General features: G+C 26.1%; 1 protein-coding gene across 1 annotated transcript; it reads left to right on the top strand.

The window, feature by feature from the left end:
* Positions 1-7,583: 7,583 nt before the first annotated feature.
* LOC135929392 (transcriptional regulator ATRX homolog) lies at positions 7,584-12,878 on the top strand. The gene is made up of 5 exons (XM_065465946.1): positions 7,584-7,708; positions 8,934-9,103; positions 9,203-9,247; positions 11,008-11,120; positions 11,608-12,878. The coding sequence occupies exons 1-5, from the start codon at positions 7,645-7,647 to the stop codon at positions 12,713-12,715; spliced, it is 1,500 nt and encodes a 499-aa protein (XP_065322018.1). The 5' UTR covers positions 7,584-7,644; the 3' UTR covers positions 12,716-12,878.
* The last annotated feature ends 14,394 nt before the right edge of the window (positions 12,879-27,272 follow it).

Below are 27,272 nucleotides of genomic sequence, written 5' to 3'. Positions count from 1 at the left end.
ATACCCTTTTTCTGAAAATATATTTTTTTAACAAAATTATATTCATAATATTTAAATTATATTATATATATTTATTTATATAATCTATTAGTGTAATAAAATAGTGTACTATAATTATAAAGATGAACATTCATGGTTCAGATGGGGGGGGGGGGGGGTAAAAATTGATAAAAATAAGTCGTAATTGTAATAAATGTGATGTGATAATTTAAAAATATAATAAAACGATATAGTTTAATCCATGGTAGTTTTTTAAATAGTTTAATTGATGGTCGTTTTATTAATTTCGACGAAATAAAAGATTAAAAAAAATTATACTAGTGGGTTTATTCAAAATCGAGAAAGATGTTCAGTCATAAATGCAGTATACTTTTTTAATGTATATTTTATTTGATAAAGTGATTTATTTTAACAGATGTATTAATTTTTATGTAAATGATGATATTTATTGCATTAACGAAATTGTAAAGATCACTTTTTCATTTTTATATAAACTTTTGATTCAATTTAATTTTATAATAATAAAAAAATATAAAGAGAAAGTTAACAAAATTTTAACTCAGAGTATCGCTATCAGAGGCGATACTCTTATTCCAATAAAATATATACGTTAAATTAAATAAAATTTCAATAATTATTAGATTCTTTTATTCAATTTATAAAAGATGAATATTCTTTTTAAATTACAAATATGAAAATTTTCATATTTGTAATTTAAAAAGAATATTCATCTTTTATAAATTGAATAAAAGAATCTAATAATTATTGAAATTTTATTTAATTTAACGTATATATTTTATTGGAATAAGAGTATCGCCTCTGATAGCGATACTCTGAGTTAAAATTTTGTTAACTTTCTCTTTATATTTTTTTTATTATTATAAAATTAAATTGAATCCAAAGTTTATATAAAATGAAAAAAGTGATCTTTACAATTTCGTTAATGCAATAAATATCATCATTTACATAAAAATTAATACATCTGTTAAAATAAATCACTTTATCAAATAAAATATACATTAAAAAAGTGTACATTACAACACGCCACCCATTACTAAACCCAAGTGTTAGGGGTGATTGATAATATATGACCAATAATATACGAAATATAAATACACATCTGACGTTTTTCATTTGCTCCAAACTATATATTTAAACATTCCGCTTATTTTGGTGTCTATAAAATTTTCGCCTAAAATAAATTATCTTGATCGACTTTAAATAAGAATTAAGAAATGCGGCTTTATGTCCATAGGATGACGCCGTTTGATTCGTCTCACGAATAAGAATAAAGAAATGCGGTTTTTCTTTTTTTTTCAAAGGAGAACGCCGTTTTAGTCGTCTCACGAATAAGAATAAAAATATTATATAATTTCTTCGGCTACAATTTCTTCAAAATTTTCATACACATCTCCCCATCATTATCGGTAAATCCTTTAATATAATTTCGAATATGATTTCGGAAACATTATTTGAATACCCCGGAATAATTTCCTTATATTCTTGAATAATTTTATATAAGGATTTAAATTAAATTTTTTTTAGCGAAGTAAACATAACGTATACAATATCTTTACTAAAAAATTGTTTTTATAGGAATTTCATTTCTTTGAAAGAATACCAATGAATAATGTCATAGATAATATAGTAGGTTAGGTAAAGATTTCGAATAATTTGATGCATATATTTTATTCAGCTATTACTTTAATAATAATATTCACTTGAAAACCTCCTCCCAACAAAACAAATATCGAATAAGATCCTTTATGAAAGTCTCTTTTTTTAATATTTATTATTTTATTTTATCTTAATAATATTAATTCCCAATTTTGGAATATTTATCCTTTTTTTATTTTACCTTTATAATATATTAATTCCCAATTTTGGAATATTCATCCCTTTTTTTATTTTACCTTTATATATTAATTCCCAATTTTGAATATTTTTATTTTTATTTTACCTTTATAATATATTAATTTACAATTTTGGAATATTCATCCCTTTTATTTTACCCTTATAATATATTAATTTTCAATTTTGGAATACTCATTTTTTTTATTTTACCTTTATAATATATTAATTTCCAATTTTGGAATATTCATTTTTTTATTTTACCTTTATAATATATTAATTTCCAATTTTGGAATAATTTGCCTATAGTGGCCTTCTCTCAAAGTTGAATATAAATGAGAATATACTGCACCTGAAAGATTGATCATTTCGCCGCATTGATAATATAGTAGGTTATAAAATTGCGAACTGTGACTGCAATAACCCTTATGGAACATTTGTTTTACATGGCACCATTTTCATATTTGTAATTTAAAAAGAATATTCATCTTTTATAAATTGAATAAAAGAATCTAATAATTATTGAAATTTTATTTAATTTAACGTATATATTTTATTGGAATAAGAGTATCGCCTCTGATAGCGATACTCTGAGTTAAAATTTTGTTAACTTTCTCTTTATATTTTTTTTATTATTATAAAATTAAATTGAATCAAAAGTTTATATAAAAATGAAAAAAGTGATCTTTACAATTTCGTTAATGCAATAAATATCATCATTTACATAAAAATTAATACATCTGTTAAAATAAATCACTTTATCAAATAAAATATACATTAAAAAAGTGTACATTACAACATGTAACAAATGTAAAAAAAAATAATTTTATTGTTTGTTGCTAATCAAAGAATTTAAATTATATAAGAGTGTCATCAAATGATTCTATTCATAATATTTGGAAGATGACAGAATCGAGCAAAATTAACTGCAGAGATTAATGGATTAGATGTTGAATTTAATTTTAGTTAAGGTTGGATCACGAACAAGGACCCTACCTGTGATAATATTGAACACTAATGGGGTGCCTCTTTTCCGATTACCCATGGATAGTATTGTTCAATTAAGTTATGCCTTATAAAGTTATGATAAAACAAGTTCGGAATTCGGTTAAAGATGTTTCCTTAAACCAATCTAAAACTTCAAATGATTCTAGAATTGATTAATAAACATCAAGAACTTTTTGATAAGATGGGACATATGCGTGATTTGCTGTGCGAATGTATTTAAAGGATACAGCTGTACAAAGTTTGTTCCCAGCCCATAGGGTATTATTTCCACTTCTCAAAGCAATTGATATGGAATTAGACCGACTAGTGGCTGTGAAAATTATCGAGCTGATTGATCCGGCTGTAGTTAGCGTACAGTGGTCAAGGACAACCACAAATGTGAACAAGAGTAAGAGCGATAATGCAATTTGTGCTGATTTCAAAGTTACGCTTAATCAGTGTTTGACCATCATATTATCTCTACCTTAGACGATTTGTTAGAGAAAATCCAAGGTGGTGATAAATTTACCGTGATAGATCTCAAGGATGCATATTTTCAGATAGAAGTAGAATCGAAATCTCAGGAATTTCTAACAATAACGACTGATAAGAGATATTTCTGTTACCAATGAATGCTTTTTGGATTGGCGAGTGTACATACTATATTCCAGAGATCTATGAATGAGTTATTAAAAGATTGCCATATGACCGGTACTTAAATGTCGTAATTATTTCTGGTCGAAACAATAGGAGCACATAAAAAATTAGTGCATCGTTTTAGACAGATTACGGGTTTTAAGGACAAATTGACGAACGTTAGAATTTTAGAAAAATCAATATCATTTTTAGGAGTGATTATGAATAAATCTAGATAAAATTTTAAGAAAAAATGAAAGCTATCAGGCATTAAAACCTATGAATATACAATATCTTAGATCCTTTCTGGTACTCGTGAATAATCATGAAGGTTTTATTAGAAATCTAGATAGTAAAGCTACGCCATTACATAACTAGCTTGAAGTATGGCGGTGGATGAAAAGATGAGCAAAATTCCTTCGAAGAGGTTAAAAAATTATTATCATCCTAGGAAAAGTTAGAATGAGAAGCATCTGATTGAGGATTAAGGGCTGTGTTGTTAATTTTAGCTACTAAATTGATTAAAGCACCACTACCAACGAATCACTAAAGGATTATATATGTTTCATAGTTAGTGCCTCTATAAGTTTGATGGAAAAAATTTAACCTCAAAACATTTTTTTAGCATATAACTATTTTTTCATATTGCGAAATTAATTGTTGAATTTAGTTAAGCACTAAATAATGGTGAAAAGGATGTATATTACTACTATAGTTTTTGAATTAATAAGCCGCCATTTGTTGTTTATTTTTTTCTTTAATAATTCTTTATTTTAAATGGGTTACTAAACAAATTAAAACTAACGGAGCACTAAAGAATGATGTAAGTTTCATTGTTTATGCTTTAAATCGTTCGGCCAACTTCACGTCTAAACCGTCACGTCGTAACTTTTATTTAGCGTATAATATTTTTTTTATATGGTGATTAACTAAATTAATAACGGAATTTAAATATATTAATCGTGGTTGGCAAGTTGATAAATTGACCGGCCAAATCCAGTCTATTTACCTGTCAATTGAACAAAAGTGGTCAAATAAGGTCGAATACATTATGTCACAGTTGGGAGTTAAATATAAAATATAAATAAAAATATATACTAAAATTATAGTTTGACTCCTTTATTAAATACTAATACCAAAAATTAATTATAAATTATATAAATTAATATAAAGGAAAAACATAACCAAAAAAATAAAAAATATAAAAATTACTAAAAATTATATGCGAAAAAAAGTGAAAGTAAATAAATTAAAAAAAGTAAAAGTGCTTTAAATTATAAAAATTGTGTATTTTATATAAAATTAACATCATCCGATTATAACATAAAATTTCGTCTCATTATAATGAACTTTACCATCATTATTCAAAAATTTTTATCATACAAAACCAAATAACTTTAAACATCTTATTAACAATATACATATTCAAATTCAATTTTATATAGTTTTTCGTAAATATTCAAATTTATAAGCAAATCGAAATAATGCAATCACAACACATTAAATAATCGGAAAAAAAAATAAAAAATATGTTTGAAAAAAAAATAAAAAATGACATAAATACATGTGTTCACAATGCCCCTTATTTATTGGCCCCCCTATATCAAGAGGAGTAATCTTACTAGCAATGATATAATACAAGAATAAGGCATTTTTTAAAGTAATGATCAAAATATTTCAAATGATGATCATAAATTTCAGGAGTAAAAGCCATCAATTTAATAGCAAATTATGTCGAAATGTGGAAAAAAATAACTTCTATAAGAAACTATCAGATTCCGGCCTCAAATTAGTGGAATGGGCTAAAAGTGGCATTTTACTAACAATTCCTATTTCTACTTCTTCAGAAAGAAAGTCGATTTGGGTAAATATTCTTACTAAAACAGAAATCGATTTAAGATCTCGACAACAGGAAAATTGAATTAAAAATTAAAGAAAATGATAATATTGAATATAAATAGAACAAGACTCTGCCACGGAGAGCGAAATATTAGTTATTGGAATGACAATGAATTTAAAAAAATATTATAAAATTAAGACTATAGATTCATTTTACTATTAAATAATAAAGTTAATATTTTATTAAAGAACATTTATTTAAATTTGACAATATTTAATCATTTCACCATATTTGACCAGTCTAATTCGGTCATTGATTAAATCGTATTTGACCGGTCAAATACGCAACCCTGATATTAAATTTATTGACGAAAAAAAAACTAGTTTAGTTCTTTTAAGTTTTTGTTTTGGCATGTCGCCATTATTTGTTTATTTTTGTTTTTTTTCACAAATAACTTTCTATTCTTTTCTATAAAAGTGATTATCTTCTCAACTAACGAAGTGCTAAATAATGATATATGTTTATTCGTTAGGATTTTAACGAATTTTAAGCATGAAGTTGGCCATAGTTTTTTATTTTTATTTTTACTTATAACTTGTTTTCCTTAACTTTGACTATACTATACCGATTGAAGTAGTTATAAATAGCATAAGTAAGGAGGGGCTTAACACTATTCATTAGAAGGGTCAAGATATATCTAAATGCAGGGGTTTAAATAATATCGTTTATGTTAAGTACCTAATATATATGAATGCTGTGTATAGAGTGTCTTTACCAGGGATCCAAACCAAAACGAATATCGGTTCGGTTCGGGTTCAGATTCGGATAAAAATAACGGTTCAAGGTTCAGGTTCGGTTCGTAAAAAACCAAAATATCGGTTCGGTTCGAACCTCTAAAAACCGGTTTGAACACTTTTGTATTCAAACCTACATTCGAATTATGTATAGGGAAAATATTTTTTTATTTTATCATTAATTTAAAAAAATACATGTATAAAACCTACCTTTTATTTTAATTGCACATTATAAAATAAAATTTAATTTATAAATATAAAAATAAATATCAATGATTAATTTTAATATGAACAATATTTTACTTTTTTTACTTAAATTTTTTTTATTAAGCCACACAATGAATATATTTTCAAAATTCGTCCCACTCAAATTACATCTATAAGGAAATAGCTTATAAACTTAATTGTTGAAAAACATCTTTCCATAGTCCACACTAACTCTGGTAGCATGCACTGCCAATATGATATCAAATTTGATATGTGATTTATAATAATATTTTGGATTTAATTTTTTTCTAAGCCTTATAATTTATAAGCTTAGAGGAAAATGTTGTTAAATGACAATTTACTAAAGTTTACAAAAATTATTACCGACACTTATCAATTAAACGTGATTCATAATAATCTTTAAAATAATTAGAATATAATTGAAATTTTTTCAATTATACTAATAATAACTTACATATTATTTTATAAGCATAAAATCATGAGTCTAGAACCGGTTCAAATGGATTTTATCTATTCGGTTCGGCTAGAATTTTTTAAGCGGTTTAGGTTCGGTTCAGGTTCGATAAAAAATACCGGTTTTTAGCGGTTTAACGGTTCAGGTTCGGTTTGGATCCTTGGTCTTTACACTTTTTATCTTTCATATGATTTTGTTTAAATTACTCTTGTATAAAAAGGCACCATTTTTAAAATAAAATTTTGGCATTGCTCTAAGAGGTGTCTCTGCAGCTGTGACCGTTACTTCGCTCGTTTTTAGATTAATTTCAGAATTTAGAGCTCACTTTAAATCCAATATATTTTTTTAAAATGGATTTAATAAAAATTGCTAAAAAATAATTAAAAAATACGGCTATATTATCATGCCAATATTTTTTTATTTGAAAAAGAAAGTTGGGATGGGACAATTACACAATATATTGATTATTTTATTAGCAAGTTATGCAACGATGGTTTTCTTTTCTTTTCTTTTCTATCGAATCGATGATGTTATGATTTTTTTTCTTTAAAAAAAAATTCTTAAAATCTTTCATATTCTCAAAAAAAAGAAGAGCTTAAAAAATATATAAAAATAAAGAGAAATTATTATAATAAATAAAAAGAAATTAACAGTTGCTTTTGTTTGCTCCTTCCCGTGTGTTAACGTTGAGCCCATATAAAAAAATATGATTATTTTCTAAAAATAAACATAAAATAAAAATATAATATAATGATGACACGAATGAATTATCTTAATTTTTTCTTGCGATAGTTTTAGAGTTTTGGAGATTAATTTTAAAAATAAAAAAAAATATTTTTAAATTTTCATAAAATATGCATTCGACAATTTTCTCAGGTTTGATTCTCGCAAACGTTTTGATAGGATCCTGTCTTCCAGGTATAATTTTTTTGAAACAATTATCATTTTATTATACCTTCTTATTTTCCCCATATGTTGAGATGAATATTTGTTTTTGAAAATCTAATAATAATGTACTATTCCGTATTCGAAAGAATCTCTTATTCGATTGTTACAATTACGTAGTGTTAAACGGCTCATTTTGAGCCGATTCTTAAAAACTACTAACTCAATTCAACCAGAAAAATATTACGCAAGCCTGAAGATTTTGCTCATAAAAGGAACAAAGGTCTAGATATATTAAATCTTGAGGCCTAGGAAATATTTTTTCCGGCTAAAATATTGAGTTGGCCGTTTAACAACACTACAATTATGAATACCAAACTATTAAATTGGTTTAAAAATTCGAATACGATTAATTCTATCTGGTTTATATTTATTCGTTTTCGAATAGATCTATTTAAGACTTGCAGTCCCGGATTCTCCACCATGGGACTTTGTTACAAATACAGGTAGGGCCCGAATATTTTAAAATAAAATTATATCCATTGGTATGTTGATAAATCACATGTTGGATATTTAAAAAAATTTAACAATTGATGCTCATTAAAATGTCCTGTTTGGGATAACATTTTCTTAAAGGGTGGGGTAATCATTTTCTTAAAGGGTGGGGTAAACATTTTGTCCATAAATTTTATTATTCCGATAAGAATTTAGCAGAGTTATGGTGTCAAATGATGATGCAAAACGTGATTTTTATTATTACGAATAAAAAAATCTAATTACAAAATAATATTTTTTTTAAAAAAGTGAGTAAAATTACAATATCAATATTTTTTGGGCTATTAGTTAGGGGAAAACACAGATGCCCATATGAATATATATATTTTTTTCTTCAAAATATATTATATAATATCGCAACTGCTAAGTTTATTGAAAATTATTTGCTCTGCAGTTCTTAGTAAGAAGGGGTGAGGGGCGAGCAAATGACAAGCTGTCAAGCCTATTAAATACACCAATATATGTGTTAATTTCCTGATAATATTTGACCAGGTTTATAATTATTTTTATTAATACTTCTCAGCTTTTATTTAATAATAAACTAGCAACTTTTTTAGTTTCATGATGTAGGATTAGGAATTAGAGAATAAATGATATTTCTAATTTTTATGAAATACTAACGTGGAATGAATTCATTTATTTTTTTTGTAAACTACTAAAAATTTAATCTCGTATAAATAATGTATTTTTTCCAAAAAAAAAGCATCCGTTCCAGCAAAAGCTTTAAAAGTTCCTAACACCTACTATGGCTGGGAAAGCAAATTGAAGAAAGATTTACTCGATGAATACGATTCCGACGTGATTCCAATCAAAGAAATCGGCAAACCTATAATTGTCAAGGTTGGGTTATCTTTATCGGCCGCTCACAAAATCGTAAGTCAAAAATCAAAAAAAAAATAATGAAAGAATTGAATTAATTTTTAAAAATCGCATATTTAAAATTTTATTTTTTATAATAATATACAAAAAAAGGACATCGAGAAGCACAAATTTTCCGGCAATTACTTTTATAAAATGGTAAATAAATTATAATTAAATTTTATTGATTTTTATTTTGTCCTTTTTTTTTAAAAAAAATATAAATTTGTTTTTGATTAAAAAAATATGAATATTTTTTTTAGCGGGAAAAACGGATCAGTAAAAAATAAAAATTGGGGGGGGGGATGAGAAAGAATGGAAAAAATATAAAACTTTTATTGATTTGTTTTTAAAATTTGCGGTTTATCTTTCTATAAATAGATGGAGTTGTTAAAAAGCCCGATTAAAAATAAACATTATGCAAAGATTTTGCTCATAGCTGGCAGAAATGCTTGGACATCTATTTGCCAAATCTCGATGATGATTAAAATATACAAAAAATTTAATTATACCAGATTCTACAATTGGTAGATTTTTACCCGAAATCCTGCCCTCCCAGTATTTTATTTTTTTTAACCCGCTTACCCCCCCCCCCCTCTCTCAGGGTTTTTAAAAATATCTTCCACCCGTCAACCCATCCCCGCTCGATTTATTAAAATTATTTGATTGGTTGTTTGACTCTTTATTTATTTTATTTTAAAATATTTCATTAAGCTTATAAAAATATATCATATAATCAAACAATAATATATTTTTTAATAAATTTGAGCTCGTTCTCATTTTCCTAGAAATCTATTTTAAATTTACCCTCACCGCTCGCTCGCCAGCCTATTGTTTTGAAAGTAATTTAAACCCGCCCGCTCATGACTACACAATGGCAGCTGGGCTATAACCAGCTCATTGCAGACCTCTACTACTACATATGTATGTTGATTAAGAGGGCACCCTCCCCCCCTTTATTTCAATAAAATAATTAATTTTTAACCCCCCCCCCTCTCATATCTATGTAAGAGGATTCTAGCTTAGAGTCAAACAGAGTCGTAAAATTTCGTATCTATAAAAGATACAACAAACAATTGTAATATTAACTATTTATCAATATGCATACCCAGATCTCCCTATGTGAATATTTAAATATTTTGGGGATATTTATTCAAATATACCTGATACAGATACATGGTTTAAAAAGATATCAAGAACAAATATATTTTATAAAAATGTATTGTATATAGACAAGATATTAGATGAAGCATCATTTTATTTTTGATGGGTAATATATCCATGGAAAAGAACCCTTAGAAAATGTTTCACATTATTTATAAATTATCTCAGAGGAATTCTAAGTGAAATTTAACGTGTTTACAGTCTTTCGAACCCCATTTTATTAATAGTATTTACTATTTAGAATTTTTTTTTTATATATTATGTTAAAATTAAGTAAAGTATACTGGATAAAAATGTCATTTCACCGCTTTTTGCATAATGTAATTTTCATAAATTATTTAGCTCAATAATGTCTTTTTATTTATTAATGATTCTATAATTTATTAAATTGGTTAAAATTTATATTTGTATGTAAGCAAAATGAAATGTATAAAATATCAAGAATATTACATTATGTCATGAATGCACTTTTTATAATTTATTTATATTATTATACAATATTACATATATAATAATAATACACTTCATCAATACATTATTTTATCCTTCGAAATAAATATGTAAATTGAACCAGTTTAGATTCCATTTCCCAATGCCCCAGAGTGTAAAAATTAAAATCTATAAACATAATAAGTGACATAACTATGAATACTAAGTTATAATTTTAAACGACACCAATTTCATTGAATTATAAACTCTGGAGAACTGTTGCGATTTTTACCAGTACCATATTTTATCAAATATTTATCCTTAAGGAATGGAAAGATGAGCGTCTAAAATGGGACCCTTCTGAATACGGAGGCGTAAAGACGGCGTTTTCATTCGGCTCTGACGACATTTGGATACCAGATATAACACTCTACTTTGGGTAATCAGAATGACTATGTGTGCCATATTTATTTATCAATTTTGTTAATAAGACAGAAAGGTATTCTAGGATTAAATTACAGAAGTCATTTAGGACAGATCCCCAATAATTTCCCATTTTCTCGTAAACGTATTTTTTAAGCGTTTTTGGCATAATTTTAAATTAAAAATGAGGAAATATTAAAATATAATATGACTAAAGATTCCTCCAAATTTGATATTATAACTAGTATCCATCAGTGATGAGAATTTTGGTTTAATATAAACGAAACGTTCAATTTAAGAAGATTTTGGCCTCCTAATTCACTTCTAGAATAAGACTAATTAAGAATAGGAAAATACGATCTCTTGTATTATATAATATATATTGAGACTTAATTAACGTTGTGGTTGCTAATATAAATTTTTTAAGATGTCTTTAATGTAAAATTCAAGTTTTATTTCCCTAGAAATTGCTTAAATTTTTTAAATTTAATAAAAATATAAAGTTCTATAGATGAGCCAGATGCTTTAACCAAACCTCCTTACACAATAATTCGCAATGACGGAACAATCGTGTGGGTTCCTCAGGCCAAGATAAAAATTTACTGCCAACCTGAATATCCGAAGAGAACACCATCAGCTACCGATGAATCAGAAATTGAAGGACACCACCACTCCATTAAACATCATCATCACGATTTCTCTGTGGAAGACACCCTCATAATTATAATGAACATGTCGGCCCCTGAAAACTCCTCAACCGATGGCTCCGAAGATGTAAACTCCGCGTCTAGTTTAGATAAATCGGAAGCGGTGGGAGCGAAAACGGAATCCAAAAAAGAAGGCCAAGAAAGTTTAGAAAAAGCTGTAAAAGAAATAAAGGAGAAAAGTAAAGGAAAACAGGAAGACGAAAAGAATGAAGAAGACGGGGAAAAGAAAGAGAAGAAAAAAAATAAGGAAAAGAAGGAAAAGGAGGATGATGATGATGACGACGATGACGACGACGATGACGACGAAAAAAAGAAAGGCAAATCTAGAAGGGGAATTTTCAAAAAAAGGCATAATAAACGGGCATGGAGTCGACCCGGATTCAAATTCAGTAACAAACCTAAAACTAAGCACCATCATGGTAAATTTCACAAATTAGACGGTTTAATTGAACATTGCGATATTAAATTCGGTTCATGGATTTATGATATCGAGTATATTAAGGTGGAACCGTTCACGAACGAAACGGGAGTCAATATGGAATACTTACAATTCACCCACATCAACGATTCGAATAAAAATGAATCCAGCTCCCATGATAAGGAAGAATATTCCGATTCTTTGAACATAACCATGGGGCCTACAGAAAAGAATGCATCTAAAAATTCCAGCGTATCTTCTAACGATAACGATATTAAAAAAAATACCTCCGATAGTTCTGACATCGAAGAATGCGGCAAAGGAGTTTGTCTGACCCCTAGACACGATATTACTTGGAAAGTCATCGAAAATAAGATTGAAACTCACCAATCTAAATATCCCTGTTGCGAAATGCCTTACAGCTACATAACTTTTCATCTAAAATTCAAAAAGTTACATCGCCATCACCACAAGCATCAAAACTAGCCGCATGACTATGTTTATCAAATTATATTTCGTAAAAATTAAATTTTTAAAATCATTATTTATACAAGTTAGTAAATTTTTTTTATAAGATTCTTGATTTACTTTGTATGCAAGAGATAAACTGCAATAATTTTTTTTTATTATAATCAAAATTTAGGTAAATAAATATACTAGACGTTTGTATTCAACAAATAAACAGATTTTATTTTGTTCTAGAAAGGTCTTATTATTGAAAAAAGGAACTAAAATTTTAAATTAATAGAATACCAGTTAATTTAGGGCTTTATGATAAAGATTTAAAAATTCTTTTACATTCCTGATTATAAGTTACGAAATTTATTGTTCATGTTACAGAGTTAGAAATTTTCAAAATAAAAGATCGCTGGAGATTTTTTTTTTAAATTAAAATTATTTTAAAACAACATTTTTTTCGAGAATGTTTAAATAAGATTTTTGATCAAATTTTACCTAAAATTCAAAATATTTATTGTTAAAAATTATATGTAAATCTTTTATCATTTTTACGCATAAATTACAACTTTTTTTTAAAAAAAAATTATCTTTAAAAAGAAATGCTATTGTCATATTTTCCTAATACCCTAATTTTTTAAATTAAATGATTTACCTTCACTTAAATACTTAAATTATATATCACATTTGTGTTTATAAATAACATCATCTTTCTTTTTTTTCTTCTTAAACTTTTATTTTACTGGAAATAACTAACTAAATTGCTTCTATATTTTGTAAAGAATCCAATTTCCTCACTTACCTATCAAGACAGCACAGATAGGATTATTGTTGAGGGCCATATGACAAAAATTATTTTTTGAGTGTTCAGTAAACATTATATTAGACAAAAACATAAAACCAAAAATTATTTTTAGAAAATATATGTTTAAAAAGCATGAGTATATAAAAAATATACTAAACGGAAAATATTTCAAAACATAAAGGGGAACATTATAAAGAGACATGCTAAATAAAAAAAAAAGCAAAAATAATCTCTTTAAGTCATCCCAGCCAAACCATGGTTCGTTCGGTTCAGGTTAGATTTGTATATAACTAGCGATATTTGTTGCTTAATATACAAGTATTTATTGCATTATGTTTTTGATAAGATACTACGACCTATAATTTTCAATATTTTTAAAGCTTCAGATCCGAAATTTGATAAGATAGTCGTGACGAAGGTTAAAATGGCGAATATTAATATCTCCGCTTGGAATAAAGAATGGAATTGCAGGCTAGTTCTCTGTACCACTTTTGGTAAAAAGGTTATGTCATCTAGCCTTTTTCCATCTACCGAGGTAGAGCTCTTAGGGTTCTAGAATAGATTTTACTTTTTTGTTCATAGGAAATTTTTTTGGTTTAACCCCTAGATTTGATTAAGGTATAGTAAGCGCGTTACATTCTAGCGTTGAGTTATTTAAACGCAGAGTTATTACAAAATGAAACCAATAAATAGGTAAAAATTTATAAAAATGTTACTTTATGATAATTATTACGCTATGATCAAATTTGAAAAACATAAGCTGCGATAAAAATATGCAATACGATTATATGAATAATAGCAAATTCGGTAAAAAGATATATAATTTTTTTAAACAAATAAAAGCTAATTAAAAAATATTTCGACTCAAATTATTGTATTTACTCTTATTTATAAAATTTCTAAGAAAAAAGGAAAAAAGCGATTAATTTAAAAATATTATTAAAATAATATCAATATTAAATAATTAAACGTAAACCTCTGCGTCATTGATGAATATTTTCCTAATCAGCAGCCTAAAATTGCTATATTTGATACCAATCTCTTCAGAAATATCCTAACATATTATATCTATAGATATCAAATGAAAGCTAATAAAGAGATCTATATGATGATCAACACTCTAGTCTTTGAGGTTAGTGAGGCAGCATTAAAATGTTCTTGGCATAATTTCTTGGATAAAAATTACAAAAAGTTGTGCTTATTTTTCAAATATTTTCATGTTCATTTTTGAATAAATCCCATTTTAATTTTGAAAAAGAAATCAATATCAAAGGAGTAACTTTGTAAAATATTTTTCTAATTTTTTTTGATGGATAACCTAAAAGATAGCGCCTATATATTGAGGTTATTAAGGATATTTTTATTGTTAGATTTTACATGAACACTGGTAAACTTATTATTTAAAAAATATTAATAATACGAAATACATTATTTTAAGTTACGATTTTTGAAACTTATAAAGGAAAATAATCAATATTAGTTGAACATGCATTACAATTGCTTATATAATTAAATACCCGGATTTCGTTGACAATTCTTTTTGGTGGTAGAGGTATATTTGGGAATTACCTTTTAGAATGGTGGTGGGAAAAAAGGAAAATATTATTCCATAATCCTCCAAGCGTTCAACGTTATCGATTTCTAATGTGTTTCGAAGCGTCCAAATTTTACCCTTTCGAAAAAATATTGTTTCATTCTAATAGCCACTATAGCCTAGTCGGTTCAGTGTGTGCATCTCAATCCGCTGCTTTGTAGATGGCCAAATAAATTTGCCTGTAAAATACTTAGTTCAAATGAAAATTGAGGTGTTAAGGGATATTATTAATCAGATAGAGTAACGGGTATTACCGAAATATTTTTAGAATATCAATATATTATAGCGGATGCAATATATATTATAGCGGATGCAATATATATTTATACTAAACGGTTTGTTAAAATAACAGAGATGGTATAACCAAAAAAACCTTTAAGAGAATATCTTCTTTAGCGAAAGCTAATATGTTAGAAGCTACGAAAACAATTTCATTTTCAAGAATGTATAGCCATTGCTTAATTGTGGAAATAATAAGACTTGATTACCCATAGTATTAGTGACATATCAGAGCATAGCGATTATAAGTAAACTAAAAATAATTAAAAATAAGACTATCAGCCAATATTTTTTAGCAGAATATTTCAGTTGAACGTGAATTAATTGAGCAGTCGAATGAAGCGAGATTATTTATTATGTATGCTCACCATTCTTAATAATATAAATATTTTTAAGTAAAAAAAAAAGAAGAAAATAAATTTGGATAAATCCATCACATTTTGAGCCCTTCGAACTTTCGTCCGATGAGGTCTTTCCTCTTTCTGCCACTACACCTGACTTAAGACTTGTAAAATAAAAATAAATTGAACCTTTCTTTGGTTTGACCCGATCAACATTTTCTTTTTGCATAAACAAAAGCATGACAAAAGAGATTTTGCAATGTAATTTTTTGATCTTTAAATAAATTTTAATAACAAATTTAACAACGATTAGTTTACAACAATCAAATAAAAGTTAAGATTCCTCGATATCATAATACGTAGATAGTAATTTTTATGTTGTTTTCGATAATATATCAAATATGCCATTATTATCTTTTCTAATAATAATTACCATGGTAACGCTTAAATTATACATGCGTCATAATTTTATAATAATTATTAAACTTGTATTAGGCAGCTATTAGGGGATAGAATATTTAGAAGAATGAGCCACTTAATAGGTGTAGGGTGACCAATGCTATTCGACAGTTGGGTTAAGAAAACGAACACATATAACGTTTACATTAGAGTTGTTAATTGTTTCTATTATAGTCAAAAGATATATTTTCATTTTCTATAAAAATATGTACAATATTTTTATTTAGTAGCGGGAGATCTGTATTCTAAAGTTATCGATCAAAATCAATCTTTAACCCATTCACGCCAACATTTATTTTTAGTGTTTTTTGCTTTGAGGCAAATCATTTCTTCAAATTTTTAAAATTTATATGAGGCATTCCACCAGCGTCTACATGATAGGATAATCACTTGAAGCAAAACCCCCTCAAAAACCTATATCTAATCCCCCCCCCCACCGTTTTAGAATTTAGTTTTAGTCATCTTTTTTTAGAAATAATTTTATTTTATAAAATATGTTTTTTTTTGTATAGAATATTTTTCTCAATCCGAGATGTAAATTTGTATATAGCAAACCCTTTAGATTGAAATCGTTTTATTTGAAAATGTCTATTATTTAAACTTAAAATATAATTTTATTCAAAAAGGGTACAGCCCTTTATATATTTGAAACTTTTTTAAAAATGGCTTAATCTCCTCTTCAACCCCGCCCCCACCTACACATTTTCAAGGATAGGCATGCTATTGATTCATAGAAAACTATATTTTAACGAAAGTGAAATTTTTAAAACTTCTATATTCATCTTGCTGGCATGACGCCTACCAAAAAATCAAATGTTAGTTTTAGATATCAATATAAAAGTATTACGAAACATCTATTCATCCTCTTTTCTATACGCCACTGATAATTATCAACATATAATATTTATATCTATTTTAAAATAATATATAATTTATAGAAAGAAAAATGAAATAGAATACAAAATTATTTTATTTTAATATTTAGTTATTTTGTTTTTATAAGAATGCATATTTTATTTAATATTATAATTTATTTAAATTAATTTTAAATTATATTTTTATAATTATTATTTACTTTTTTTAATTTTTATTTTAATTAATATTTTATTTTATTTTATTTTAGTTTTATTATAATATAAAAAAAACAAAAAAAAATATACAATATTTTATTTTAATTTACTAAAATGTCATTTATAATAGTATTACAAACATTTTTTTTATAAAAATTAATTTATTACAATTTGTGATGCCAAATATTTGTATATATATTATTATATACAAGTAAAATTTGTAATTAAAAATATATATTAAGAATAATAAGTCACGACTAGTAAATGTAATATGTATATTCTGTAAATGTTTAATTTTATATATTTTTTTAAAAAATTATTGTTCATATTTTTTTTTATTTTGAGTTATATAAAAAATTAAAATATTAATGAATAATATCGCTGCCTATAATTTATCTTTAATATGTTTCGCGAATCAAACTATCAAGATTTATCAGGAAAAGGATATTGGCTGGCTCCAAAAACTAGTGTACGTATATTTCTTAGGACCGCTTCTTATTTTTGGTATCACAAGTAATGTTTTCTATTTTATCCTAACTTTTAAAATGGAGTACAATAAAAATATCACTAAGAGAAATAAAGATCACACTGTTCATGGTCAAAGTATTAATATCCCAAGTAAAAATTCTATCATTCCCCAAATCCGTGCAAGTGAAGATATCTGTATCAGGTCACCAAAAAAAACAGTATACCATCTACAACCCATTTTTATGTTATAGTATATTCGATTCTGTTGTGGAATGTGATTGCGTGTATTAATTTATTTTTTTCCCCTTTCCTTTATTATTCGAGTATCAACTTGGGAATCTCGAACAAAATTTTTATTACTTACAGTACTAGAGTTACTTTCTTCAAGGAACAAACATGCGCTATTAATCTAAATTTGAATACCACCGTTTTAACTGTAAATAGATTTGTGGCGATATATTTTCCCTACCGATATGCTAACTTGGCGAATCGTGCTGGTTTAAAAAATGAAGGCGAAAATGAGGTAGCCTCATTCAAATACAGTCCAAAAAATATTTTGAATTACATGTGTCAATTTTTTGGCAGTCATTTTATATTAAAGAAGACAAGAAAGACTGCCTTGATATTAATGATTTCAATTTGCGTTTTTTCGATATTTTTCTCCATGCCTTACTTATTTTATGTGGACGTAGAAAAGGGTATAAAATACGTAAATTCAAATCAAAATACGACATTTATACTATCTAACCTTTCGTGCGATTCACAAATCTTTAAAATTCATATCAAATTCTATCATTATTATAAACTTAGCAAATTTTATCATTTTTTTTCTATTTATTACGACAAAATTTTTAGTATTATAATTTATTTGATGCCTACCTTGTTGATAATGATTTTTAATATTTCCATTTTTATTAAATTAAAAAAACACCAAAAAATTGGGGAATTGCGTTCCAAATTGCAAACAATCTCTACCTGTAAAAGTAATAGCCTTACGACTATGATACGAAATAGTAGACTAAGTTTATTAAATCCTACAGTTCTAATGGGTAGACCACCTAGAAATAAAATAGATCCAAAAAGTATTCTCCCTCCTGTCCTGGAAACTACTTTAGGATCAGAATTGTTGGCGAATAATTCAAATGTTAAGGAGGAAACGAAAACTTCAAAGGTGCATCTAGACAAATACACTCTCAGCTATTGGCATCGAATTTTTATTATTGAACTTACCTTATGTAATTTTCGTGTTTTTAGCAAATAATTCTTGGGTGGAGGAGTCATCAAGTGGCATATCCAAAGTTCAAACTATAGTTTATTTTTTAAAGTATTGTAACCATGCCATAAATGTTTATATCAATATTATTTTCAATTCGGCTATTAGATCTTCAATCTTGTTTTAATTAAATAGATGTTATAAATAAAAAATAATTTTATGATTATTAATTATAATTTTTCATTTTAAAAATTTTACTCACTATTTCCATTAAAATATATTATAAGTTCTTAAAAATAATTTTTAATATAATTAAATGTAGTAAAAATTACTAATTCCTTACCTTTATCACATATAAATTTTAATTATAATTCATTTTGATAAAGCAAGAGAAAACTAAAACATCGTTTCATTTTGTCAGTCGATAATAGGTGTTATCCTTGTGAATAATTGTTGAAAAAACTAGGAAAAACAATTTTATGTGTAAACTTAAATATAGGAAAACCTTAACAATCAAATTTATTAAAGAAATTTAAAGATAATATTACAACTTAGAATAAAAATAAATTTTTACTTTAAAAATTTATGTCAGCAATTTATATATTAAAATCAATGTCTAACTGACGAAAATTTATTACTTTGCGATTGATTTTTGCTCAAAATGTTTTATTCCAATTAATGTTTTAGAAATAGAAATTAAAATAACTACTATTTTCTTCATCTATTAATGGAAATTTAGTTTTGCCCGGTGTAACAAATATTCTTTTCGTTGATGATCGATTAGCAATATTCCTTTCATTAATTTCTTAGATTATTTAAGTCTGGTATAAAAAATTCCAAATTAAAAATATGGATAACCAAATATACTGAAAAAAAATACAAAGTCTCCTTTTACTATTTTTACTTTAATATATATATTAGGCTATGACCTAAATATATTTTAAAAAGTATCAAAACATTCGTAATTTTATAAAATTATGAAACATGTCCAAAATCTTCTAATAAAAAATTTTTTAATTCTAGCCAATTATGTTTACATTTCCCAATTTTGATTAATATAATTGTGCAAATCTTATAATATGAAAAATAATAAAATAAATTAATATCCTTACTTTTTTTCTTCTTAAAAATAAAATTTTAAGCTAAAATTTATTAATATCTCAAATTATTTTAAAATAATAAACTTTGATAAATTCGGAAAAATAGGCCAATACTTTATTTTTTACATTGTTTAAGTTACCAAAGTTCATATGTTTTTGATATTATGTCCAGATCAGGAGCGTTAGTAGCCTTTACAATCTCATGGAGCTCAATTAAAAAAATATATTGTAACTTTTATAAAATAAACGAAAACTAGGAGAAGAGTGATATGATGAAAGCAATTAAGATTTTATTTATTATTGTCGCTCCACCTCTAGTTGGTATATTATGTCTTAAAATAATAGTAGTTTGTAATAATATCAAAATAACGTATTAAAAATTAAACTCAAAACTGTTTTTCAAAGAAGAAAAAATTTACTTAAACACGTAAAAAAGAGAAGGAAAGAAAGATGTCTAATAAGAATAAACAGCGGCGTGGCAAGGATTCATTCATGGGGGGTGGGGGGGGGGTTTAAATTTTTTTTGGGGGCGAACCCCAAATCCTATTTATAAATTTTGGCAATATTATGTGTTTTATTAGTGTCTAGCCACTATAGTAGCCAGCATAAATGAAAAAAATATTAGTAACCTTCGGTTCGCTTTACAAGATATTTGTTAAGGCAAAAAAAATATTTTTTAACAAAATATTTATCTATATAATACAGTTTTAAATATCCGCTATTGCAGAAGGGATATATTATAATTTATAATATCAAAGTGTATTAAATATTTGTGATTTCAAATATGAAAAAATTTTGCAAGTAAAGAATTACAGAAGTGAAAAATTTAAATGTTTGTTATTGCGGATATAAACAATTTTTACAACTAAAGAATTACAAAAGTGATAAAAAGATGTTTATCTATTCCTACGCTGACTCAGTTGATAATGGTTATAAAAAACCACACAAGCAATATAATTCTTAGCAACCAACATTGACGAAAGGTCAAGCAACTAATATAACGCTCTGTAACTATATTTTTTTTATCTTTATCATTTATAATTAATCTTCATTCTTCATTATCCAAAAAAATTTAGATAAGATTAGGTATTTCATACTTTGTTGAATTACAATTCTCTCATTATCCAATATTCCTTTATATAGATTGTTGCTACCAGTGGCGTAGCTACGGGGGTGGTTTTCGGGTTTGTACCCCTCCCAGAGCAAATTTTTTTTTGAGATTATACGTTCAAAAGACTTAAAAGTAATTTTATATAAATTATATTTTTCTAGTTTTGATGTTTGTGGAAGGATATTATATTACTATTGAAATTATTCTGGATAGTATTATTATAAAGTCATTGAGAATAATCTACTAAATTATAATAACATATTATTGAGCATTTAAAAAATAAATTTATTATATATTATCGAAAATATGGTTATGATTTGTAAGATAAACCCGGCCGAACCTTTTATATGTATGGACCCCCTCTAAGGAAAATTCCTAGCTACGCCACTGGTTGCTACTAATAATCAGACTTGTCATAGCTTCCTCATCAGATTCCATGCCTATATCTAATGTTACCTTTAGTTATAATAAAAAATTTATCACAGATATCTCTAGATTCAACCTCACATATTGCGGTTTTACAAAAAAATATCTTATATATAAAATAATTTGCCTATTTACTTACTCTTAATTTTTTTTCCATTATTTATATCTCTTAGAACTATAATTAATCTTCATTTATTATCTAAAGCATAGTTTGAAATTGGAAAACTGTCTTTTTAATATACTTTGTTGAACTCCAACTCTTTCATTGTCTCCTCTTCTTCTGTCTAAAATATCATCAACATCAATATTGCTTCCAGTTCTATTCCAACAATATCTCTTCTTTTTTCATTATCTAATAAATATAAAATAAATGAGTAAAAATGTTTTAATTATATATACTAAGAGTTTTGACACAGAAGTTTTGTATATTGGTTAGGATCTTTTAAATTTTCTTAGGAAGAGGCTTAATAAATTAAAGTTGATTAGTGATAAGAACTCAGACACAAATCAAAATTTAAAGTGGAATAATTTTAATTTAAATTAATAAATAATTATATTTATTTTAAATAATATTAAAATTAAACTTCAACTTTTAATGCTTAATTAATATTTAGACATTATGAATAATTATTGATGTTCCATTTTTAAAACATTTATAAATGTTAACATAATGAAAATATAATTTATATGTATTAATCAAATAATAAATATTTATAAAGTCTTATTAATTTTTTATAAAAAACAACAAATCTAATACATAATAGAATTATAAAAAATACAAAAAATAATCGCTTAGAGGTCATTAGACACCCGGAAAAGTTGTAACACCTGCCAGAATATAATTTTTTTATGAAGAAATAATTACTATAAATAGTAAAATTGCATAATTACAACTGTATATATTTATTTACTCAGGCGCCTAAACGACCTAATGTTTTTTCGATTTTTTTCTGTTTACTAGTTTCAATAACGAGTTTTTTATATGGGTAATTTTCATTTTTTTTTAGATTTCATTAATCCTTATAGAATTATAGCTCATATATTTTTTTGTACAGGATTCTTTCATCCCCTTCCCATCGCTTTTGCTTATTTTTTAATTAAGACATTTTTTTTATATTTTTTTTACAATTTCATTTTTTTCCGAGGTTTTAATTTTTCAAACCTTTGATACACGATTCATTGTAAGTAACATATCATATTTTTCGTTTCTTACTCCTTATGAGAATATACACTTATTTAATTATTCGAGGATTTTAATTATATTTTTTTGACAACTTCTTAAATTCTAAGTATAATCTTTCTCTCATTTGACGGTTTAAAAAATTTTATTGCCCCGGTCTTCGAATATAATAATTTCCAATCCTAGACTCTAATCAAAACTCTTTTTAAATTCAGACATCGGCGAGCACCTGCAATGTACCCAGCACTACTAAATTTAATTTGAGCACTCACCTTAAAGATTTTATTTGACAAATTATTTTTTTAAGTATGACTAAGTATATAGTCTTACTTTGAGTCAAACCAACATACTTTTGACAATGTTTAAACTGGTTTATAGGTTTTTGAATGATAAGGCTTGCAATGCCAATAACATAACACTATTTAATTTACTTTGAGCATTACGATTAAGCCATTATGGATTGCATTAATGCAATTTGAATGTGGTCTTTTCTTTTTAACATATCTCAAATTCTAATATTATTTTCAAAATTTGAACATATGTAAAGATAAGATGTGCTTATAGATTGTTATAAATACCGGCTAAAATCGTCTCATACATTTAAAGTGTCGTCTTTCAATATAAATAGTATTAATTAAAAAAAAATCACTATATGTATGAAAAGGACGTGTGACTAAAAATATAAATTCTTGAAAACTTTCATATGTAAAGGGATAGGTTCTAATCGCTATACTAAAATCGTATAATTACCACTTAAAACATAAATATATTTTGTTTTAATAAAGTTTGGTTTTTAAATAATATTTATATTTTTGTCTAATCAAAAGGATCTTGACAATGCTGAGAAACTTAAGTAGAGTAGCTAATAAGTTTACTCGAGAGTAGCTTCTAAGAAATAATAATTAATCAATAAACAGTGAGTAAATTTTTTAAATGCGGGAGCTACATTTTATGCTAAAGAAGAATATATCTAAATCCTAATTTATTTGATTCTTTAATTTTTGCATCATATATAGAAATTGGAGAACTCTAGCACATTAATAACGTGGAAGCGATTGTGGATTATGCCAGAGGCATGGGGAGCTCAGAGTTTACAAGATAAAGTAATGGAGGATCTATTAAGCTTTTTTTTTAAATAGAGATTAATATTTAATTTTTAATAAATTCTCCCAATTAAAATTTTTATTTATAAATAATACTTGACGACCCGATGGAATTACACAAATTCCTTGGGAGAATGGCCGATTTCTAGCGTGGGATTTCTCCTGCGTTGACCCCCTATCACCCTCCAACCTCAATAAAGACATTTTAAAATACACCGAAAATTTTAAAACAAATAAACATGTGGATATTCCAGATGAGTATAAATTCGTACCAATTGTCACGACAACCTTAACTTCTCTTGGAAGTCAGGATCTTAGCCTAATTAAAAAGATTGGCAGAACCTTAAGAACAAAATCAGGAGACCCAAAAGAAGGCGTCTACTTACGTCAACGTATAGGAATTCAGATTATAAAATCTAATTTCACATGATTCGTAGGTTCATTCCCTGAGGAGCCCGATTAATCTAGATTTTCTTCTTCTTCCCTAAATCATTTTTAAAATTACCCTCCCCCCCCTCCTTTTCCTCGTATTATCATTTGCACTAATTATATTTCCATTATTATACTTTATATTATGAAGTCGTTGGTTGATAAATTTCTTAAAATTTCTAGAATTGTTAAATTATATATTTTTCTTAAATTCCGTTATGTAAAAATTACTTATATTTTATTTTATTATATATATTTATTATTTTTATAAATACAGTATTTTTTTTTAAATGTATATTTACTCTATATAATTATATGTTTTTACCAATATTTAAAAAAAATAAATAAATATTTATTTGTAAATTTTATTTATATTATAAATATAGGGAAAAAATATTTATATATAATATTTAATATTTCAAGTAAACTGTTTACTTTTTGAATAGCCAATAGCTCTAGTTACTTTTTTCATAAGATAACGAGTAACGGTGACCCTTTGTCAGACAAAGCGTTTCACTTTTGAATAACGTTTACAACATTCATTTTTATTAATATGTAAATAGTAAAACAAGTCATATATTAAAAATGAGTGTAAATTTTAAAAATATTGATGGCTCTAAAAAGAGCTTATAATAAAAATGTACCTAAAAAACGTATCAGGTCAATTCAGAGAAAATTTTATAACGAAACACTTTTTCGCGAAACTTTTATCGCGAATGTCGTTTATCGCGAAGGAATTTTATAGCGAAGGCAATATCGCGAAACCAATTCCGCGAATTTTTTTCCGCGAAACTTTTATAGCGAAGACAATATCGCGAACTTATTATTGCGAATTTATTTCCGCGAAACCTTGACCGCGAATACTTTATAGAGAATACATTATAGCGAAACTTTGATCGCGAACTCGTTATAGCGAATTTATTTCCGCGAAACCTTAACCACGAATACTTTATAGCGAATACATTTTAGCGAAACTTTGATCGCGAACTCGTTATAGCGAATTTATTTCCGCGAAACTTTAACTGCGAATACTTTATAGCGAATACATTATAGCGAAACTTTGATCGCGAACTCATTATCGCGAATTTATTTCCGCGAAACCTAAACCGCGAATACTTTAGAGCGAATAAATTTTAGCGAACGCCAACTCTTTATAGCGAATTTTCTACCGCGAATGTATGTGCGCGAAATTATTATAGCGAGCGCATGACTTCGAAAATTACGAATTCATTTTAAGTGAAATTGATATATTCAATATCAATTTACCAACCGAAGTTTCTTAAATCATAAACGCGAATGTTTTAAGAATATTTTATTACGTATTGTTTATTTAATAAGCATGTAACATTTATCTGATGTGATACAAAATACATTACTCTTTCAGGTCTCACTCACTCATGGTTGTAAGTATGGAGGGGAAATTTTGGGTTAAGTTTTTACCAGAGTAAGTTAACCCCCCCCCCCCCCCGTGTGCTTTATGTCATTTAAAGAAAATTTTCTGATATACCTTTTTTCCAATCTAGATGAAAAATTATATAGAGAGCTAAGAATTTTTTATTGATTTTCTCAGATTATTTTTAAAAATTATAGAAGATTTTACTGATAATTAATGCCTACTAATTATAATTTTTAGATAATGCACATCGATATAACTTTCTGATATAATAGTAACTAATTTATTTGAATATTTTGACCTCTCCTTTTTCTTCTTTTCGCATTTTAATAAATAGAAATAACTGCAAAGTTATGATTATCAAAAAAAAAATTCAAAATATTCTATTGGATTACATTGTAATATTTATGAAGAATAAATTATGGAAATAAATCATTAGATCTAGTTATTTTAGTTTTTTATTTTTGCTGATTTCACAAGTCTAACTAAACAATATAAAAATTAAAAAAACGTATAATAGTTTTCATCATTTTATAAAATAATACCAGTTCAATTTAAATCAGGCGTTTTTATGAAAACACCGCTAAACGCTCCTTCTCAATTTGTAAGCACTTTTACTCATTTTTTCTAATAAAATGGAATTAAAATAAATTAGGATTTTTTGAAAATAAATAGAAAATGTTCCAAATCAAGAAAATAAAGATATTCCAATATCAGGAAGGCTTATATTTACATTTTTATTTAATTCTTTCATAATATTCGAATTTCTTTAAATATCATGTTTAAGATATTTATATCTATAATTACCATAATAATTTGATAATTCTGAGCAATTTCTTTATCGCTTCAACTTGTGTATCAGAACAGTGGCATAGACAGGATTTATATACTTAATATCATCGCCGTTAAATTTGGCGACTGTATAGTTCTACTAACTAATTGTAAATTATATTAATATTTCTTGCTTTATTAGTACCAATTGAGTACTTAAACGAGTATAATAGCTAGTAAAAGGAAAAAAACTATTAGTAACAAAATTTTGGCAAATCTATGGTTTAAGCGACTGAAATAATTTATTCCGAAAATTTTATCGATGTTCCTTATTAATTATAATTTAATTCGTTTAGACAGTATAAAGAAAAAGTTTATTAGCAAAATAAGAAAAATTGCCTAATTCAGGCATTATTGATAGAATGGAAAATAGCTGGTTTGCGCTAATATTTATTAATTCTTCAGTCATTTTTTTCACACACAAATAGGCAACCGTGCTATAAGAAAAATAAATATTACCCATTAAAGCGTAAAATCAACCAAATTTCTGGAAGCAATAAATCTGGAACTTAAATCAATAATTATTACATTGATTCTTCAATTCATTTGGTAGATAGTTTTTACTGACAAAATAAGATAAAATTGCTAAGATTAACAACATGCGAAAACAAACAAATATTTTTGGGTAAGCTCTACTATATGAAATGCCAGATTATTACTTAGTATTACATCAATCAGTTTTTCCAGTCAATAAACAAAAACTAGTTTTAATAAGCGAAATAGACAATAGCAAACCTTTAAGTATGAACCAAAAAGTATTAGGATTTCAAAAATTTGAAACATTA

The sequence above is a fragment of the Gordionus sp. m RMFG-2023 genome, chromosome 5 (genome assembly GCF_954871325.1).
Source record: "Gordionus sp. m RMFG-2023 chromosome 5, tfGorSpeb1-WG-v2, whole genome shotgun sequence".
NCBI lineage: Eukaryota > Metazoa > Nematomorpha > Gordioida > Chordodea > Parachordodidae > Gordionus > Gordionus sp. m RMFG-2023.
Note: the sequence above shows the minus strand (reverse complement) of the source record. Positions and strands in the feature narration are given on the sequence as shown.